At 40.1% G+C, this 19,831-nt stretch overlaps 1 protein-coding gene across 1 annotated transcript; it reads left to right on the plus strand.

Moving 5' to 3' along the window:
• The first annotated feature begins 1,163 nt into the window (after nucleotides 1-1,163).
• On the plus strand, nucleotides 1,164-19,031 carry USP38 (ubiquitin specific peptidase 38). The gene is made up of 10 exons (XM_058803681.1): nucleotides 1,164-1,848; nucleotides 3,217-3,352; nucleotides 7,813-7,942; nucleotides 8,193-8,294; nucleotides 10,739-10,897; nucleotides 11,247-11,440; nucleotides 11,980-12,073; nucleotides 12,850-12,956; nucleotides 14,019-15,357; nucleotides 17,876-19,031. Exons 1-10 carry the CDS (start codon nucleotides 1,164-1,166, stop codon nucleotides 18,035-18,037), a joined length of 3,108 nt encoding a protein of 1,035 aa, XP_058659664.1. The 3' UTR covers nucleotides 18,038-19,031.
• The last annotated feature ends 800 nt before the right edge of the window (nucleotides 19,032-19,831 follow it).

Here is a 19,831-nt window from a genome sequence, read left to right on the forward strand (position 1 = left end):
AGAACTCTTTTTCACTTATTCTCAAAATGCAAAGTGCATTAACAAGATTTGATTGTTTGAAACTGGAGCTAAATCGCGTCAGAAATGACTGTGTTAAATATAGTTTTAGGTTATAAAAATTGTTAAAATAAGAACTATATTAGTGGGGTTTTTTAAAAGAAAGGAATGAGGCACTCGCACCAGATAGCAGCCACAGGACACCTAAATCTTTCAGGGAAAAGAATTTATTGCCTTCTTATCAGAAGAAACTAATGTCTTCCCGCCTTGAAGGTGCTGTTAGGATTAGCAGGAAGAAGCTGACAATGATCAGACAGAATCACAGAATCACAGAAATTCTAGGCCGGAAGAGACCTGTAAGATCATCGAGTCCAATCCTGTGTTTGAATGGAATTTATGCATCATGTATGAGATGTATGAATATGCAACAGGCTATTGTTCTTAAGGGTTAATCCTTTGCTCGCAGGGGTCCTTTTTCGGGCTCGTGATGGCCAGAAAAAGGTACTCGGACGTCCGTAACTCTTTGTCTTTTATTGTCTCATATTGTCCTAATTCAATTTGTCCAAATTGTTACTACTCTAATTGTGCTAGTATTTTTATAATCACTTTATTACTATTAAACTTTTAAAATGTTAAAAACAAGTGATTGGCGCTTTTCACGCAGGGGAACAACCCGCGCCAGCTCTGAATTCTGCGGCCTCTGGGAGCCTCCCGCGGCACGCCGGACCCGTCCTCACACGGCCCTGCCAAGGCTTTCCCGCCGCGGCGCTCCCTCCGCCCCCTCACGGCCGGACCCGCCCCCGCCCCGCCCCGCGCTCGCTCGCCATTGGCTGCCAACAGCGCGGGGGGCGGAGCGTGCCGCGGAAAAGCCGGCGCCTGCGCTCTGCTCCCCCCGCCCCCTTCAGACCGGCTTCCCGCTCGCGGGGCTCCGCTTCCGGGTCAGGCCGGGAGTTCCGTCGCGTCCGTCGGGGTCACCGGGGAGCGGGGCCGAGGCCGCCGCCGCTCGGGCGAGGGGCGGGCGGAGCCGCGAGGGCCGCGGGGGGAGCGGCGGCATTGCGCGGCAGGGCGGCGAGAGGGCCGCGGGGAGGCGGCGGCGGCGGCGGCGGCCCCCGCCGAGGCCTGGTCCGGCCCGCCGCCGCCGCCGCTCGGCCGATGCGCCTGGAGCCATGGACAAGATCCTGGAGGGGCTGGTGAGCTCTTCGCACCCGCTGCCGCTGAAGCGGGTGATCGTGCGGCGCGTGGTGGAGTCGGCGGAGACGCCGCTGAGCCAGGCGCAGTGCCGCGCCATGTTCGCGCTCGGCACCCGGCTGGTGCTGCAGGGCCCCGACCCCTTCCAGCGGCAGGTGGGGCGGCAGGTGCTGGACGCCTACGGCCGCTTCCACCGCGCCGAGTTCGAGGCGTTCTTCAACCGCGGCCTCGTCCTCGGCCTCCTGCAGCGCGGCTACGGCGAGCTGAGCAACCGCGACCCCGCCATCCTCGACTACATCCAGGCGGGGCTGCGCCTCATCATGAGCTGCCCCTCGGTGCTGGAGCTCTTCGAGCTGCTGCAGGTGGAGGCGCTGCGCCTGGTGTGCGAGCGGCCGGCGCCGCCGCTCTGCGCCCGCCTGTGCCAGCTGCTGGGCGATTTCCCGCAGTGCCTGCCCCGCGGCAGGAAGCTCTCGCTCGCCTTCTGCCAGCAGCTGGTGCGCAGCATCGCCCACTTCCAGAGCCAGGGCACCCGCGAGGCCGAGCTGCGCCTCTACGTCTCGCAGGTGAGCCAGGTCAGCGCGCTGCTCCGGAGCGTCTGGAAGGCCGAGCCCGACACGCTGCTGCCCTCGCTGCAGGAGCTCTTCGCTGTCATCTCCGCCGCGGGTGAGCGGGAGCGGCGCTCAGTAACGGGGCGGGGATTATTCAGAGGAGAGCAAAGCCCTAGCGCAGGCAGTGGGTTATTCGGCGAGGAGGAAAGCCCTAGCGCAGGCAGTGGGTTATTCGGAGAGGAGGAAAGCCCTAACACAGGCAGTGGGCGCTCTGCAGGCATCACCTGGTAACCGCTGCTTTCTCACCCACATGCTAAAATGCAGCTTCTTGACTGTGGGGAAAGCAAAGCCTTTTTTATTTCCCACCCACCCCCCAAAAGCTAGAAAATACTGGGGTTTTTTAAATTTTTTTTTGCTGGGGAGCAGGATTGTGTTTGTAAAAACTCCTGATACAGTGCTTTAAATCATATACTGAAATGAGATTTTGGATGCCCTATTAAGGAAGATTTTAAACTATCAATATAAAATGCATACAAATATCTCAAAGGCTCTTGCCAAGAAGTTGGTGTCAGACTCTTTGTGTGCCCAGCAACATGACAAGGAGCAAAGGCCAAAAACTAAAACACAAATTTCACCTGAACACGAAGAAGGGCTTGTTTAGATTGAGGGTGGTGGAGCACAGGAACAGGCTGGCCATGGAGATTGTGGAGTCTCTGGAGAGAGGGAGACCCCACTTGTGTGTGTTCCTGTGTTACCTGTTCGAGGTGACCCTGCCTTGGGGCTACATGGTCTCCAGAGGTCCCTTCCAACACAGTTCTGTGATTCCATGAAAGGCTACTCTTTCTTCTTGCTCCCTGGAACTGTTTAACAAATACGGATTTATAAATATGTATAAGTAATATATGTAAAAGCAATGTATAAAATTTTAGGAAGCATCCAGTGCCTCAGTAATGGAAATGTGATTGCAAATAGGTCCTTTCTGACTTCTGAAGTCTGAAGTACTATAATAATTGCCATTGCAAAGTGCCTTTGCTGTTGAGGCACCTGGGAAACTTGCCATTGCATTTTGCCGTAAGTGGTATGGTCAGCAGAGAGTTGCTGAGATGGGATGTGGAGAATACCAGCTGCACTAAATTCCTAGGCTTAATATGAAGTATAATAAACAACTTATGGTACTTCTTTTTAGAAAAATACAAAACCTACTTCTCAATTCCAGTTAGGGCGGAGGAGGAAGGAGTTGGCAGATGGTCACTTTCTTGCATGGGTATGAAGTGAAGTAATGGCATTTGTAATTGACTGCTATCAATTAATTCATTGATGTATTCTAATTTTGGTTTGGTTTGTGATAATAGAATGCCAGATATAGGATAGATTTATTGTCACTTTAAACCATGGTGAGGTTGTATGGTAGAACAAGAAGCTTACTTTTTTCCTATGGGGTTTTCTTTCTAGTTCCTTACATTGTCATATTCAATTGTTGCAGATACTTCATTCGAGCCTTCTGTTGCACTGGCAAGTCTTGTGCAGCACATACCATTGCAGATGATTACAGTACTCATCAGGAGCCTTACTACAGACCCTAACGTGAAAGATACAAGTATGACTCAAGCTCTGTGCAGGTAATCTATTTAATTGTCAAGGGAGAGAAGAGTATCTTTTTAATCTTGCCTTTCTTGAAGCTGTTACTGAAGTTCCAGTAAAAAAAAAACAAACAAAACAAACAAAACAAAAGTGTGAAGAAGAGGAACTTTTGAAATGGTATTCTAAGTCCCATGGTTTCAGTTTAAGGTTGCTGCCTTTATTGCTATTGTGGCTTCATTCTCCAGCCCGGCTGGGGTGGATGAAGAGGGTTAAATAGAAACTGAGAGGAAACACCTGTGTTCTTCTTAGATGACATCTTAAGTGAGGTCTTCTGCCTTATGGAAGATGGTGTAAGTAGGAAACTGCTTAGGATTTACAGTCAAGCTGAGAAACAAGGCCTTGTTTTCAGAAGATGAACCTTTCTGCTTTTCCAAGAAGCAGGATAGCATTCTTGTGTGATATTAACCATCAGCTCCTGCTCAGAAGAAAGGAGCCAGTTAACTGCTTAGCTTTGAGGGATTTTTTTCTGCTTAGATGTTTTAATTTTTTTTTGAAGGATTCACAGAGAACAGCTTCTATTACTGTTTTCACTCAAATCTTCATAGGTTTTTTGGGTGTTCTTTGAATGACAGAGAAATAGAAATTAGGTAAAAGCAATTGCATATTATGTTTGTCACTAATCTAACCTCGAGTAAGTGTGGTGTAGATGAGTAGCAGTGTAAACAGACTGGGATTCAGATTGCAATTGTGACTGGTATCTTCAGATATGTGAATAATAGTGATGCAGAAAAATGGCAGTGATAGAAGGATGAAGACCTTGAAATTGGTGGGTTTTTCTTTGGAATCCGATTGAAGAAGCTGTTATTGAGTACTGAAGGGTAGGAAAATGGGTAATGCAGTTAAACAGGGGATTACTAGAAATCTGTACTGTTTAAAAAATAATTTTTAAGAAGTCTTAAACTAAGAGTTCAGTGTCTGCAATATGATTATTTTTAAGTACATCCATTTGGGTGTACTCTTATACTTAAGCATTCATGTAGTGTAGCACTTGAATATCTTGGTGGGCTTTCTCACACTGAAAACATTCCTTGTGTTTACAGTAAGTTGAGAAGCTGTATTTCTGTTGAAAACATAATGAAAAGAAGCAGCATTAGCAATACAATTTGGGGTAAGACATATTGTGTAGGGACTTGAAGAGAATCCCCTTGGCTGAAGAGATTTCAACAAAGCTGTGTTCCTAATCTAAAGGTCAGACCTGGGAAATTCAGGATTTGGTCATGCTGATAATTTGCCAGTAATGTGCTGGTGATTCAATTTCAAGTTAGTGTAGTTTTAACATTTCTGTTTCATTGCTGCATCAAGATAGTGTAATCATAGAACTGTTATAGTAGGAGCCCTAGTAAAATCTATGTATTGTATAAGTGGCTTTGCCCCATCCTAGTTGTTCTAGATGGGCTACAGCTGTGGTGTCCTTAATTGGGTGGCAGCTGTGGCTAGTGAAGATAACTGGGATAAAAGGGGGTGGGCTGGCTGGTCAGGGAGAGCCTTGGAGGAGCCCTGGTGAAGAAGCAGGTGCAACACTGCTGTGAAGAGCTGTGTGTGAGAAAACCACCCAGAAGGTATGGGACTCTAGAAACATGATAATAACAATATGAATACAACAAACTGTGGCTTGAGAACACCTTTGCTGTGTGCCTCTGCTTAGGGAAGCAATGCAATACTGAGCTTTGGTTACAGCAGGAGCTGTTATTATCAAATAAGTGCTCTTTTTTTTTGGTACCAGCCATGTAATGGGTGAATTTTTCTCTTGCTTTTGAAAGGGAAGGGTAATCTTACTTGCTTTGTTCGTTCTTTGAGGTAATACTCTCTCTTCAGAGCCTCTAGTTTTGTTCCATGGAACCTTGTTGGTTCCATGGAGCCTCATGTCCACATTGCATCCAGTTTCTTTTTCTACCTCTGGCAGCCCCTTGCAGTTATGACTCTCTTCTGGCTTAGTGAAGCAGCAATTGTTAAGAGGTTAATGCAGCTGGAATGTCTGGAGCACCAAATGGCTCTGCTGTCGTGGGGCTTGCAGCATTCCCAGGAGGTGCAGAACTCCAGGCACAACAAGGTTTGATGAGAGTTAGCAGAGCTTTGGTGACTGTAAATTAGAGACCTTGTTGCTCACTTCCTAAGTATAGCATCTGTGGCACTGCAGAATCTTTATGAAGCTGAGCACAGAATAGTAAAAATTTATATTTAACACACTCATAAGTTGAGTTTGCTCAGAGTGGACGGTACATTAGACACAAGATCATGTTAGAATTTGGCTTGAGCTGTCTCTTGAAGCCTTACCTGAAGCATCAGTGAGAAAAAGCAGAAAATTGTTGAATCTCATTGAGGATATATGGGTCCTTTAGGAGTCTACCTCAGAAGTCTGGGAGGGAATGAACTGGCTGTACTCAGGATCCTGGCAAGTATAATGCTTCTTTGCATTCAACCCAAGTATCTTTGTTAAGAGAAACTGAAAATTTTGCTGAGAAAAACTCCGGATATAACTAGGTGCTCTGTCCTATTGGAAAAAATGTAAAAGACTTGTAAGTTATTGGGGGTGACAGGTAGTCAGAGGATCTTCTGTTGCTGTTTTGGGTTTTTTCCCTAATCTGAGGCATTTTTTCCATAATCTGAGCTGCCAGATTCTTTGATGTGGTGGAGATACTTTGTGAAAGAAGTTACTGTCTGAGATTGCACAAAGAATTTTCTTTTCAAAGATATCAAAAATACTGTCCTTACTAGCCATATATGTGGGTAAAATCCTACTGATTTTAGGGTGGTATGAGGAAGAAGGTCCTCCTGAGGCTTTTAAGGTTTTCTTAATCTAGTCAAACCCAAAAAAGCAATCCTCTGTTCATATTCATGATCATCATGGCCCATACTAGTATCTGCCTAAAAATGAGCACTCATTGATTGCAACAGAGCAGAAGCCAAGTAAATGCAACCAAAATACCTGGTCTTCACCTACCAGATGTAAAATGTGATGCCTTTTAGGAGAGTCTCAATGAGTTCACTTCTGTCTCTTTTGGCTTTTGTTTCTGTTCTCAAAATCATTAACTCTCAGATGAACAGTCAGATGTTTTAGAATAGTGGTTCTAATGTAGGACTCTACAGAATACTTGTGTAAACAGTTAAGAAAGCAATATATTGTCATTGGGTTTAAATGAGCTGTGCAGATGTTTCTGACTCCTGAAAAATACCAAGCCTACAAATCAAGGAGGGGAAGATTTGAACATGATTGGTTTGTGAGTTGTGGGGTTTTGTTTTTAGGTTAAGGTTATTTCTTCACAGACAAAAGCAGTCTGAGCCTGTGTTTTTGATTCTGTATTTCAGAGGATATATGGAAAGGTTGCTCAGGATAAACATGTTTGAATTGAATATCTTGAGGAAATAAGAGCTTTGTGTAAATTCAGAGCACTGATTATGATGTTGCCATGTTTTTTTCCCTTTTTTTATAGTAATATGGATGAAACTTGGTAAGATTTGTGCTTGTTTGTTAAAAAGGCAGTTCTAAAGATCCCTTATTTTAGAGAACCCTGTGTACTTTATAAGTGCAGATTCTAAGATATATACAGTATAACTTGTCTCTATCTGTCCACTCTTGTGGTAGAAAGCTTTTTCTTCCACCTAGTGCTGCCAAATTAGTGCTGCCTCATCTTGTTTGAAGAAAGGAATCTTACAGACAATTAAAGAAAATTCAAAATATTGCCAAGTAAAATCTCAGAAGAACAAAGCCTAGATATCATGTTTTAGCTGGCACTCCCTTACAATATTGTCTGTCTTAGAATTGTTTCAGCTCATCTGCTTGTCTGCCTTAAGGATCAGGATAAACTAACTATTCATTTAAAATACCTCTGGTTTCTGTTCCTGATATTTGACTGTATTTTCTAGTCACAGGAGGTCCCTTCACTTTTTTCTTAGTTCAAGTGAAATGATCCCTTTTGATGTTTTTGTAGCAGACCCCAGGCTGCTCAATGTATTTAAAGTGACTAGATTTTACTGTTAATTGGGAGTATTTGGAGTGGCTTCTGGGAGTGTAGCTGTAAGTTGAAGAGTCCTCCTTAGCAGTCAGTTTTGGTCTGCTTTGGAGTAAAAGGTGTTAGAGGGGAGGTTACCAGGTACAGGCACTTGTTCAGCAGTAAGTTTTTGCCATATGTTAGCTCAATGTCTATAACATCAGAGTGCATTTTGTAGACCAACAAGAAGCAATAACAAAATATTGACTTTTTTATGGTAAGGTGTTTTTGGGGATGCATATTTACTTCAAATGTATTAAATAAATCATTATTAATTTCAGAGTTAAATTACTTGAGATATAAAAAAAAATATTTTATCACTTGCCCAACATTGCTGCATTACTTATTGTGAGTCTTACTGTGTAAGCATGTTGCAAGCATCTGTTTTGTTGAGGTTAAAGTTAGCAGCATATTGTTTTTTTAATAGCTTTTGTTCTCCTGTTTTGCAGAATGATTGATTGGCTGTCCTGGCCTCTGGCTCAGCACGTGGAAACATGGGTGATTGCACTGCTGAAAGGATTGGCTGCAGTCCAGAAATTTACCATCCTCATTGATGTCACCCTGCTTAAGATTGAATTGGTATGTTGGAAAAAAGCATTCAAAAAAGGGAGAGGGAAAGGAATTGCTACCAGCTATGCAATTTTGTAGCATCCTTTTTATTGTAACATACAGTATCTTCTTATTCTGCAAATATGATGTAAATGCATTTATGGCTGTCACTTGCATGTAATGATTTTGTCTATTTCAAATGGCTGTGTGTTTGAAGATTTTTTGTGTTAACTGAAATTTTACTTTGCAGATTCACTGAAATAAATGTGGGTTTTTTTAGGTCTTTAATCGACTTTGGTTTCCTCTAGTGAGGCCTGGTGCCCTTGCTGTCCTTTCCCACATGTTACTTAGTTTCCAGCATTCTCCAGAAGCTTTTCATTTGGTGAGTTACTAAATAATTGTTTTTCAGTGCTTTGAAATGTCACTCACTGTGTAGTTTCTGAAATGGGTGTAAAGAGCAACAGAATTGATGTGCTTGGATTTTGTCTGTTGGAAGGTTGTAGAATCGGGTTCCTGTAGTTATAGGAAGGCTTTTTAGATTCCAGATTCAACCACTTCATCTATAACTGGAAACAAGCATTGTCCTTCCTTGTATGTACCTATTTCTGGCAGGAGTATGTGGGCATCACATTTTAACTGCATGCTTCTGGAAATCCATTTTGTGTGTGAAATTTGCTGATAAAGTTGGACGGCAAGTAGGTTTTTGAGGACAGCTGTTTGGGGAAAACAGGTAACAGAGATAATCTGCTCTGTGTAACCTGGTCACCCTGAATAGGCTCATGAGACCCAGAAGTAGTTAACTTCCAGAAGGCTGTGCAGTCTGTGTCAGTGTTCATGGGCAAATTAAAGGTCACTATTTTTAATGACCCCTTTTCAAAATGCATTCCATTAGTTAAGGCCATGGATAGGGTGTGAGAGTGACTGTGTTAACACAGCAATGTGTTCCCACACTTGGCATTAAGCTTAAAGCTTAGGAGAACATCTGAGATTCAGTAGTAACAGCCTGGCACGTTGTCTCTGTAACTGTTTCCAAGGCTCTGAAGGGGCATGAAGCCCTTTGTTTAATGTCAGAGTAATTGCCTTGTGCCTGTTACGTTGGCTTTTACCGAGAGATCTCCGAAGTTTCTCCAGTGCCCTGATCTTGTCTTAGGATAGAAATTTGAGTTACAATTAAAAGCTCTGAATATGTTCAAAGCATAAATATTTCATATGTTTTTCTGTCTTTTCTTTTTTCCTGAGAGAGACAAAACATTAGACAAAATGTAATATATCAGATAGCCTATTCTAGTAAGAGGAATTTGATTTACCAACGGAAATTTCTATTGGAGGCTGCATGCTGTCTTGCGTAAATATCTCCCTGCAAGATTTCATGACCATTTTAAACCATTTTCTTCACTATCATTTATTTGTGCTACTACCATTTAGTGTTCTGTAATATCTTCCTTCACTTTAAGTACTTGTTTACCTTTTTAGTAACAAATGGTCTGATTATGAAAGTGTCAAATGCACATTTGATAAATAGAAATTAATTTACTTGGTAATGCATCTGAAATTACATTCCATCTCCTTACACTTGAGCATCATTAATGTAAATTATTTTGATATTTTTGTAGCAGAAGCAGTCTTGTACTTATAGTGTGTGATGTAGAAATTACGATCATCAAAAATCAACTGATATATAAAAGTTTAATGCAACCTTGAGCCAGAAGAGATAATTCTGTGTATTCAAAGCGTAACTTGCAGTATTATCCAGCCTGCAGAATTTTACTCTCTTTGGCAGAACTGAGAACCTACCCTTTTTCTCTTCTTCCCATGTGCTTTGTCTGTTCAGAATTATCGTATCTCAGATACAAATCTGTATTTTGCACCTAGCCTTTTTTACTTTGGTGTTTTGAACTATATCAGTTCTTGTAATTGCTATGCCTTCCTCAGATTCCTATCTTCTTATGATTCCCCTTCTGTATTTTATGCTTTTAGCTTAAAAATTGTTTGGAAGTAATTAATGATGAGAAATTATACTATCAGCTTCTTTCACAGTTAATCAATCTTAATCACTTGGAGACTGGCAAAGGTGTCTGCTTTGAAGTAAACTTCTGCTTGATGTCTTAAGGCTAACGTCTTGCACATTTAAAAGTAGAGAGCTGTGCTGAAGAAGAGGAAGGAGATGAAGTCAACATTTCTGATTCCAATCTGGCCGGTTTAAAGTATTCCTGAATCTGAACTAAGTTCTCAGATAGATTACTATAGCTGTGGTAAACTTTCAGCTCGTAGTAAATGGCATGGTTGTGGTTTATGGAGCTGAGCTGCCTCACTAGGTGGAGCTATGGGCCAGTTTCCTTCTTGTAGGAATAGCAGGAATTTATTCATTGTCTCCTGAGTCCAAGCATTAGATTCTGTTAAAGGAAAATTTAGAGGTTTGTTTTAAAAACTGTATCTGTGAAATCAGAACAAGATACTAAACTGTTAGTGGTGGCACAAAAGCAAAATGCTTGCAGTTAATATCCTTAATAAGATGAGTACTTTTGGACACTTGACTGTTTAAAATGTTAGCATGCACCTTTTTAAGTTCATAAAGTTCCTTTTAAAACTTGCTATGTGAGCTAAAGAGAGCATTGAATAATTAATTGTGCTGCTTGAAAATTGTAATGTATTGAGTCATGTATGTTTTTCAAGTCATTGTTTCTCAACCACTTATTTAATAACAAAAGATCTTCTGTCATTTGGCATGTATAAACCAGTGAAGTTCAATTAAGTATTTTGTAGAAGGAAAAAAAGGAGAAAATGGAGTTAACACCTTTTTGCTTGTTTCTTTGCTTTCCCATTTAGATTGTCCCACATGTGGTGAGTTTGGTTCACTCCTTCAAGAGAGATGGCTTGCCTTCCAGTACAGCCTTTTTGATGCAGTTGACAGAGTTGATACACTGTATGATGTATCATTATTCAGGTTTTCCAGAGCTCTATGAACCCATTCTGGAAGCTATTAAGGTACATTAGGAATGTTAAGAGCATGGAATGGTTTTTGTTTTCCCAGATGTGAAGCTGTAGTTCCACAGATCCAAATTCGTTAGCGCTTCCACATAGAGAAAAGAGCTAACCACATCATCTCATGTCACTCTTGTGTTTGAAATATAAAATGAGTATAAAGCTTTGAAGAAGGTTGGGGGAGGGAAGGGAACAAGGGAGGGCAGTCTGTTGTATCTCCTTGGCTATCAGGGGCAGCAGCAAGACCTTGAAGAACTGGGGAGCAGGGGGAGATACAATACTGCTCAATGGCAACAAACAAACAGAAACAAATAAACAAACCTATTAAGCGTGTTAAATGTTTCTCTTGTAGGACATGCCCAAACCCACTGAAGAGAAGATTAAGTTGATCCTCAGTCAGAGTGCCTGGACTTCTCAATCCAGTTCTTTGCCATCTTGTTTATCTAGACTTTCTGGAAAATCTGAAACTGGGAAGACAGGCCTAATAAATCTAGGAAATACTTGCTACATGAACAGTGTTATTCAGGCACTTTTTATGGCTACAGAGTAAGTGCTTCTTAACAGCTTTTTTAATTGCAAATAATTCTTGCAGTTACTGCATTCTTGATTTTCACAGAATAGTGACTTGTCCTGGGGTCTCTTACCTTGCTATAGCTGAGTGGGTTGTTTTGCACTCAGTTACTGGTTGCTTTGTTCAAGTTCAGCTCTGGAAGCTGCAATTTTAGCCACTAAAAATCCTGATCTTTCTACCCAGTGTCAAAAGAGAAGTCCTTTTTCCCTCACTGTCCTTGCTCACTGCTGTATTGTAAAAAATTTTGGTGATGCTTTTGTTATACTCTGGAAGGGTATTAAAAAGGTCTGTCTGTATCCCATTCCTACACATTTAAATGTTTAAAGACATGGGTGTTTTGCAGTGTTAATTCTTACCATACAGTAATTTTATATCTGCACTAGAGCAGAGTTCCAGTATTAAAGGAAGTGTTATGTGCTTTGCTTTTTCAATTTGAAGTAATTATCTGAGCTGGAATGATAACTGAATTGTTAGAAGTCTAGCTAGGAAAGTCTTTCATTTGTCTCTCTTTCAGTTTCAGAAGACATGTTTTATCTCTGAATCTAAATGGCTGTAATTCCCTAATGAGAAAATTACAGCATCTTTTTGCATTTTTGGCCCATACCCAGGTATGTCAGTTTTTCATCTGTTTTTCTTTAAGCTTAGATCTATGTATCAAAATTGAGAAACAAACATGATGCCATGGGAATTCTCTTGAGTATTTCAAGTACAAATATTACATTTTTGTATGGGAATCGGTCTGCCTTCAAATGCTCAGATGGTGTGAATGGACTTAGAAATACACATTTCTCTAGGTGGATTATGTTGGAGTTTTGTTGTTTCTGTTTATAGGTAGTGATATGTTTTCTTTGAGGAGAAAGAATGAAAAAATCCAAATAAGACCTCAGTTGATATACAAGCTGATTTTATGTATCTTTCTAGGGTAAACTGTGACCTTCATTGATTTTTACACTAAATTTGATTGTAGTTCGAATTCTAATGTGAACATTATTAGCTGTTCAAAACATTTTGCTAATGCTGAAAAGGCACAAGACAGCTTCAAAATAAATGCATCCTTATGAAGTACTGATGTTCTGAAGAAAGCAAACAGGTTTTTTTAACTCACCAGCAAGAAAGATAGCTGCTATAATACCTGGCTTGTACTCACTAAACATGAATATTTGCTGGCAGGATAAACTACTTGTGTCTTTGTACTAGAGGTGATTGCCACAAAATTATTGGCTCTCCCTTCGTATGATTAAGTTGTTTAAATGTTTGTGTACCTTGTGTTTCATTCAGCTACTCTGTGATAATGTAGTCCATAGTTCAGCTGTTAAAATAATATAATCAACTGAAGTTATTATATTACAACTATGTAACCTTGTCTGTTCTCTCACTTGAACAGAGGGAGGCCTATGCTCCTAGAATTTTCTTTGAAGCTTCCAGACCACCATGGTTCACTCCTCGGTCCCAGCAGGATTGTTCAGAATATCTCAGATTCCTGCTAGACAGGTACGGTTCTGGTGCCATCGATGGGAGTCAATCTGCAGCCTCACCATGTAATGCTGAGCTCCTAGGAGCAGTCGTGTAACAGTTCCAGTGCATGAGTGGGGATCAGGAGTTTTCAACCTCATTCCTCTCTATAGTCTACAAACTACTTTTCTTCATGGGTTTAGTCTGTAGTGAACTCTGGATGCCATATTGAATCCAGATAACTGAGAACATGTTACTATGGTGGTAACAATGTGCCACTTTTATAAATCTAAACATGGGTGTTATGTTTAAGTCGTGGTCCTGTTGTTAAATTAATAGCAGTTGGTGAAAGCAGTTTAGTAGTGCTTCTGGAATTTCATGTTGGTGGAGACAGGTGTATTTCATACAAGGTGTGCAAGTCACAAAGAGATGTACATGTCTTTATAACCAGTTAATTAAGCAAGCAAATTAGCTGTGGCAGAGATAAATCAGTAATACCTACATTTATTAATAATGCTCCTTATTTTTGGCTTGCTAAAGAAGACTTAAGCAGTATTACTTGAAGACACATTCTGCTCTTGGACAAATTTATCTCAATAGTGAAATAGTGTTCTCTCTTTTTATCTCCATGTTTTGGGTTCCTCTTTCAGTTTGGATTTTCTTGCCACAGAACTTTCTTGGCTGCAGAATTGACGTTTTCTTTGTTTATGGCCAGACTATTTCCAAATAGTTACTTTTTCTCTTACCAAGTCTGACATACAGGCCCAGTCAACTTGGGAGCTGATTTATTAACACAATGTAATGGTAAATAATAAACATTGTTAGGTTTTTTTAATATTTGCCAGTTTCTTCAATATATCCATTGTGTTCTGTTATATATAATGAGACCCACAATAAATGTATTTGTGCCACTTGTACTCTAGTTTGGAACTCTATGCTTCAGCTTCCTTATATAAAAAAATAACAAACAGATTTTTTTTTAGTGTAAGATACTTTAGCAACGTAACCATCTGTGGTTTTTAGCTGGAAAAAAATCTGAAATAGTGTGGCAGTGTTTGGAATATAGCACAGTTACTTGGATTTATCTTTCTTTGTTTTCAGGTTGCATGAAGAAGAGAGAACTTTGAAAGCATTGTCTTCAGCAAGGAGTTCTGAAAGTATTATGACTGACAAGTCCCAGGCACAAGAAACTGCCCATAAAGCATTTACTGAAGCACCTTGTATGGAAAGTGAAGAAAGAACTCTAATAGAGAAGATGTTTGGAGGAAAATTGAAGACTAACATATGCTGTTTGAACTGCAAAAGTATGTCTCAAAAGGAAGAAGCTTTCACAGATCTCTCTTTGGCTTTCTGTCCCCCAGCTTCCTTAGAGAATGCTGACCCAAAGTGCATAGAACATTCTGAAGTGAAAGATGACTACATGGTGCAAAGTAATGCTTCATCTACCAGTCCTGATGCAGAAACACCTCTCAGTAATTTGGAAGTAAATCGTGGATGTGACACAATAATGAATGAAGGAACCATACATTTTTCTAGTGAGCCAAGCTCTGAGAATACCACAATTTCTGAACTCAAAGTTGAAAATAATGGGGATATGTCTCAGAGTCTAGTAGGTAAAAACACCCTGTCAGTTACAGACTTGCTCAATTATTTTCTGGCACCTGAAATCCTTAGTGGAGACAACAAATATTATTGTGAAAAGTGTGCCTCTTTACAGAATGCTGAAAAAACTATGCAAATCATTGAGGAACCTGAATACCTCATTCTCACTCTTTTGAGATTTTCATATGATCCAAAATGTCACATAAGGCGCAAAATCTTGGACAATGTTTCTCTACCACTTGTATTGGAACTGCCAGTGAAAAGAGCAACATCTCCATTAGCTGTTGTTTCAGGAGGCTGGTCTGTTGGTGTGGAGGTTTCTGACACTGGAGAAAACCTTGCTAAAAAACTGAAGCCCTCTGGTGCTGATGAAGTGATCTGCCCACAACTGGTGCCCTATGTGTTGAGCTCTGTGGTGGTGCATTCTGGGGTATCCTCTGAAAGTGGACATTATTATTCATATGCTAGAAATGTTACTGGATCAGGACCTTCAGGGCTCTGCCACCAGTCTACAGCTCTTTCTTTAGTTGCTCCTCAGGATAAGTTGTTTACAGAGGAGAGTCCTTGTACTGTTGTAGAGAATGAGCTGGACACTGAGATGCCAAGAGAATGGTTTCTGTTCAATGACAGCAGAGTGACATTTACCTCATTTCAGTCAGTCCAGAAAATCACCAGTAGATTTCCAAAGGACACTGCTTATGTTCTGTTTTACAAAAAGCAGAACAGCACCTGTGGCTTAAACACCAATCCAGCAAATGGCCTGTGGGTAAATGGAGACCCTCCTCTACAAAAAGACCTCATGGATGCTATTACAAAAGATAACAAACTGTACTTGCAGGTAAGATGGAAGTTTTGTGTAAGGGGTGTCTCCTTAAGCCTCACAAGAGGCAGTCTACAGGAAAGAACACAGTAGCTTTTAAGTACTCTGTCATATTACCCATAAATCACCAGTCTGGCTTCATCTTGGTGTTGCTGGACAGGTTTTGTAGTAAGGTTGTCACTGTTAGATGGGAAATTTCAAGGAAAATGGCTCAAACTCAGTTCAGTTTAAAGTTTGAGTGGAGGTGCTTGTATAGGTCATTTAACCACTTGCCATTCCATATGGGAGAGGCTTCAAACAGTTCCAACTTTCATTGCCTTTATGGAATTACAAGAGTGGCTTAAGTTTACTTAAAAACTTCTGAGTGGTGTTCTTACTAGTGCATTTTCATTAGTAGTGAAGTTTGGCTTCTAAAACTGTGCTTGAACAACTGAAATGATGCCCAGATGTGGGTGACTGGATTCCATTTTCCCTTTGCTGCCTCTGCCATATTCTCTGTGGGACCAGTGCTTCCAGCAGCACACTCCCTGTGTTCTGAGAACCTCACCTAGCTGTGGCAGCCTTTTGGTTTGCTGGTAAAAGGAAACAATGCTCTCCACACTTCAATGTGTCTTTCTTAGAGCATTGCTGCTTTTTTTATGTTCTAGGAGTAAAAGTATGTTTTAAGATGCCATATTTCACTGTTGGTTCAGAGTTCTAAATTAATTTTTCCAGCTAAGTTAAGAATATATTATTCTGTCCTGAGAAAGCCTTTAATTTTCAGAAAATGTTCAAAAAATTCTGTACCTTACTGCTTTTGTTTTGCTATTGCATATGTTTACCACATGGCAAATGAAGATGTTTTCAGTATAAATAATTAAATGTGCAATATGGGTTGCTCCCACTCTATTTAAAATAAATTTTAAAACCCTTACTGCAAATAAATGGAAAGCAAGGGGGGATGCTCTGCAAATTCTGAGTCCAGAGAACTGTATTGACTATCAAGTTTTACTAACCTATTGTAGTACTTGTGGGGATAAATATAACAACCTGAAAATATTAAATGTTTTAGAAATAAGGTGCTTGTAAAAACACCACTTGTATAAGGTAGCTAGTTTGGTAGTGTAGTTTTTTTAACTGAACAGGCTATTTAGGCAAGGTCTGCTATTTTAATCAAAATCTGTGTTTGATTTCTGGTACTACAAGTTTTAAATATTTCCTTGTTATTCCTAGTAAACATACATAGTTTTTGGTGTGTCATAGAGTTAGCCAGATGCTTAGGACTCCACATATTGCTGAAGATAGCATAATACTGTCTTCAGGAGTATGGCCAGCACAACTGTGTAGACAGTGTCCTCCAAATATCTTAATTTTTAAAATGAGTGTACATTTCAGTCCTTAGTAGTGTACAATAGTTTCAAACTTAGGCTGTGTTTTTGACAAGGGCAGAATAATTTAAATTCACAAGGTCTACTTTTAGCACCTGTGAAAGTATTTGGACAAAACTTCAGTTTAGTGGTTTCATGGTAGTATAATACAGTCAGGGAGAATCTTGAAGGGTGACCCCTGTAGCTACTGCAACCCTGTTCTAAAGTTTGCTCTCATTGCCTTTAGGGAGGTGTGTGGTGATAAAGTGTCATGTGAAGGCAGCAATCAGTATGAGCCTTAGCACTGGAATGCTTTCAGTTTGTTGCCAGGTCCATTGTGTTTAGCCTTGAAGAGCCAGCATCTGCCTTCTCTCCCTCAATTTTTGAAGCTCTTGGCCAAGCTGAGAGAGGTATACTAAAGATAGAAAATTGCTGCAGGGTTTATTGAACTAGTTGGCCAGAGACAAAATAGTGCATGACACGTCTAATGAAGGAAAAGCATGTGGCTCATCCCTTTCTTAGATGTCTTAAGAAGCCTCAGGAGCATTCAGCTGAAAAAGCAGCTGGCAGGCAGCAGAGCTTTTGTGTTCCTTCCACTTGTGCAGGTACATTTTCCAGCAATTGACTCTGATTTTTATCAAGTGCTTGAGAGATGCAGAGACTTGCTATGTTATAACAGTTAGCATAGCAATAATAATTGAAAGCTTAAAAGCTGCAATGAATAGAAACTAGATAAAAGGCCAAAGGATGGACAAAGCTATCTGAGTATATTGCTATCCTGTGCAGTTGGAGTGGAATTGAGGAAGTGTCTTTAATGAACATTGATATAAAAGTTTTACCTTTTGACTTTGCAACCAACAAGAAGAGCATATGAAAATTGCTAGGATGAAAATTTATATTAAACATATATCAAAAGCTGTTTTGTTAACTTCTCATCAGCAGTCTCATCTTTAGCGATGTCCCACATTGCTCCAATACAATTTTAGCATGAACTCAGATGGATTTATTTTGTTTCATTTATGCATGCTGACAATCAGTGAAGTTGTACATCCTAGGTTGGCTGAGGATGATCACCTTGAAAGTTCAGCTTAGCTGTTCACTAGAAATTAGTGATGCTGCTCTAAAAGCCACTTTAGGGTGTGAGATTGTGGGTTGGGTTTTTTTTAATTGTCTTTATTCTCTCATTTCAGGAGCAAGAGCTCAGTGCTCGAACACAAGCACTGCAAGCTGCCTCAGCCTCTTGCTCGTTCCGGCCCAATGGATTTGATGACAATGATCCCCCGGGAAGCTGTGGGCCCACAGGTGGAGGAGGAGGGGGTGGGTTCAGCACCGTTGGTAGATTGGTCTTTTGACTGTGAAGACAACCTGGAATACACTGGTTCCAAAGCAGCCTAGTACTGCTGAGGACAAATAAAATACCGAACTCTGCCCAAGTTGTATCAGGCTTTGAGACTTGGTCCTTGTCCAAAAGCAAATAGTAGTGGGTTTTTGGTTGTGTTTTATTTGAAATAAATAAGCGCATAATGGAAAGAAACCTACCTCTTCAAGCTCAGTTGCTTTCATATTAAGGTATGCTTGCCCAGAAACCAGAAAATTAAGATTTTTTTTAAGTAAATGATGATGATGTTGCATTAAACTGAATGAAAATGTACTTATGTCAGTTTCTCTTGTCCTCATCCACTGAATGAAGAAAGTTCACTTTTTACTCTGATGATATTGCTTTATGTGGAAAGCCATTTTCAGATGGGCTAAGCTGCATCTGTACTCTCTCACCCACTGCTTATTTTCAAATACAATACCTGTGTGGGTTTTCAGATATGATGCAATTTGTAATGAAGGCAATAACTCAAATGTGACATGATACAGTACTTTCCAGGTTAAAAATTATTCAGTCCATTTCCAGTGTAAATGAAAAGAAAAAAGTTACACATATTTGCTAACTTGTTATCCAAAAAAGTGCATGTTGTGTAGCAGCAATGTTTTTAAATAGAAATTGCTAACTCAGTAGCATTTCTAATTGTTTTGAGGATTTTAAAATTATTTCAGGGAATATATCTGCTGAGTATTGGAAAGGAAGAGATTCTGTATGTGCCTTGCAGTACTGTAACTTAAACTCTCTGAGGCTGCAGAGGATGAGAAAATGTCTTAGTAGTCTTTTTTTTTGTCAGCATTAGAAATCAAGACATTTATAGAAGGCTTTTAGGTTTCCAGAAGTTAAAATTTTTTAGTTTGAAATGCAGTAAGTATTGTCCTTTATTTTTTGATTTCAAAATATATATACCAAGTGATCTATAACTTTCATGGCCTGTACTGCTGAGAAAAAACTGGTCATAAAGATGGAGCTATGTTCATGCAATCACAGAAAATCTGCCTCTCTTGGTCTTTGCTGAGGATCTTTGCTTAGAAGAGTCTTTTGAAGCTTTGCCTTTGGCTTTTGCTGGTAGTGAGAACTTTCTGGTGAGTTCAGGACTTTTATTTTTTTTTTTTAGTCTGCAGAAGCCCACAATTATTCTGCCTAAGGAGCACTGTTTGATTGCTCATTAGGCAACCAGAGGCTGAGGATCCACTCCTTTGAATCTTGACAGAAATAGCAACTTTGATTTTGATGTGCAATGAGGATACCAGAAGTAAAGGACTTAGACTGATGAACCCAGTGATTAATTCTTGAGTAATCTTAGAGTGAAGTGTAAATTTATTTAGAGTATTTTTACAAAATTCTACACTGTTTTTGCTGTGTTTTTATATTTTATTAGGTGACAAAGTGTGTCCTTAAAAAGCATGCAGACCTGGCAGGTTTTAGCATAACTGTATAAAAATAAGCAAATTTCTTAAAAATGCTTTAAAAAAAGCGTAAGGTATGTTGAAAGAATTAAGTCTTGTTCATATGATATTAAATATGAAGTTTAGTCTGAAAGGTAATTTAGCTTGCAAGTTATTTTTATATTATCACTAAAACTATGCGATTTACTATAGGTTTAGATGTTATACTCAAGAAAGATAGAGCAGCTGACTTTGATATTTTATTTTTATTTTTAATACTTTCCAAGCTTTCTTGTAACAGTTTGTGATACCTTGGCTTTGGCCTACTCTTTTCATTGCTATCTCAGTGGTAGGTCTCTGAACCAGGGGTTCAGCCACAGAAACAT

This window comes from Ammospiza caudacuta, chromosome 4 (assembly GCF_027887145.1).
Source record: "Ammospiza caudacuta isolate bAmmCau1 chromosome 4, bAmmCau1.pri, whole genome shotgun sequence".
Classification (NCBI taxonomy): domain Eukaryota; kingdom Metazoa; phylum Chordata; class Aves; order Passeriformes; family Passerellidae; genus Ammospiza; species Ammospiza caudacuta.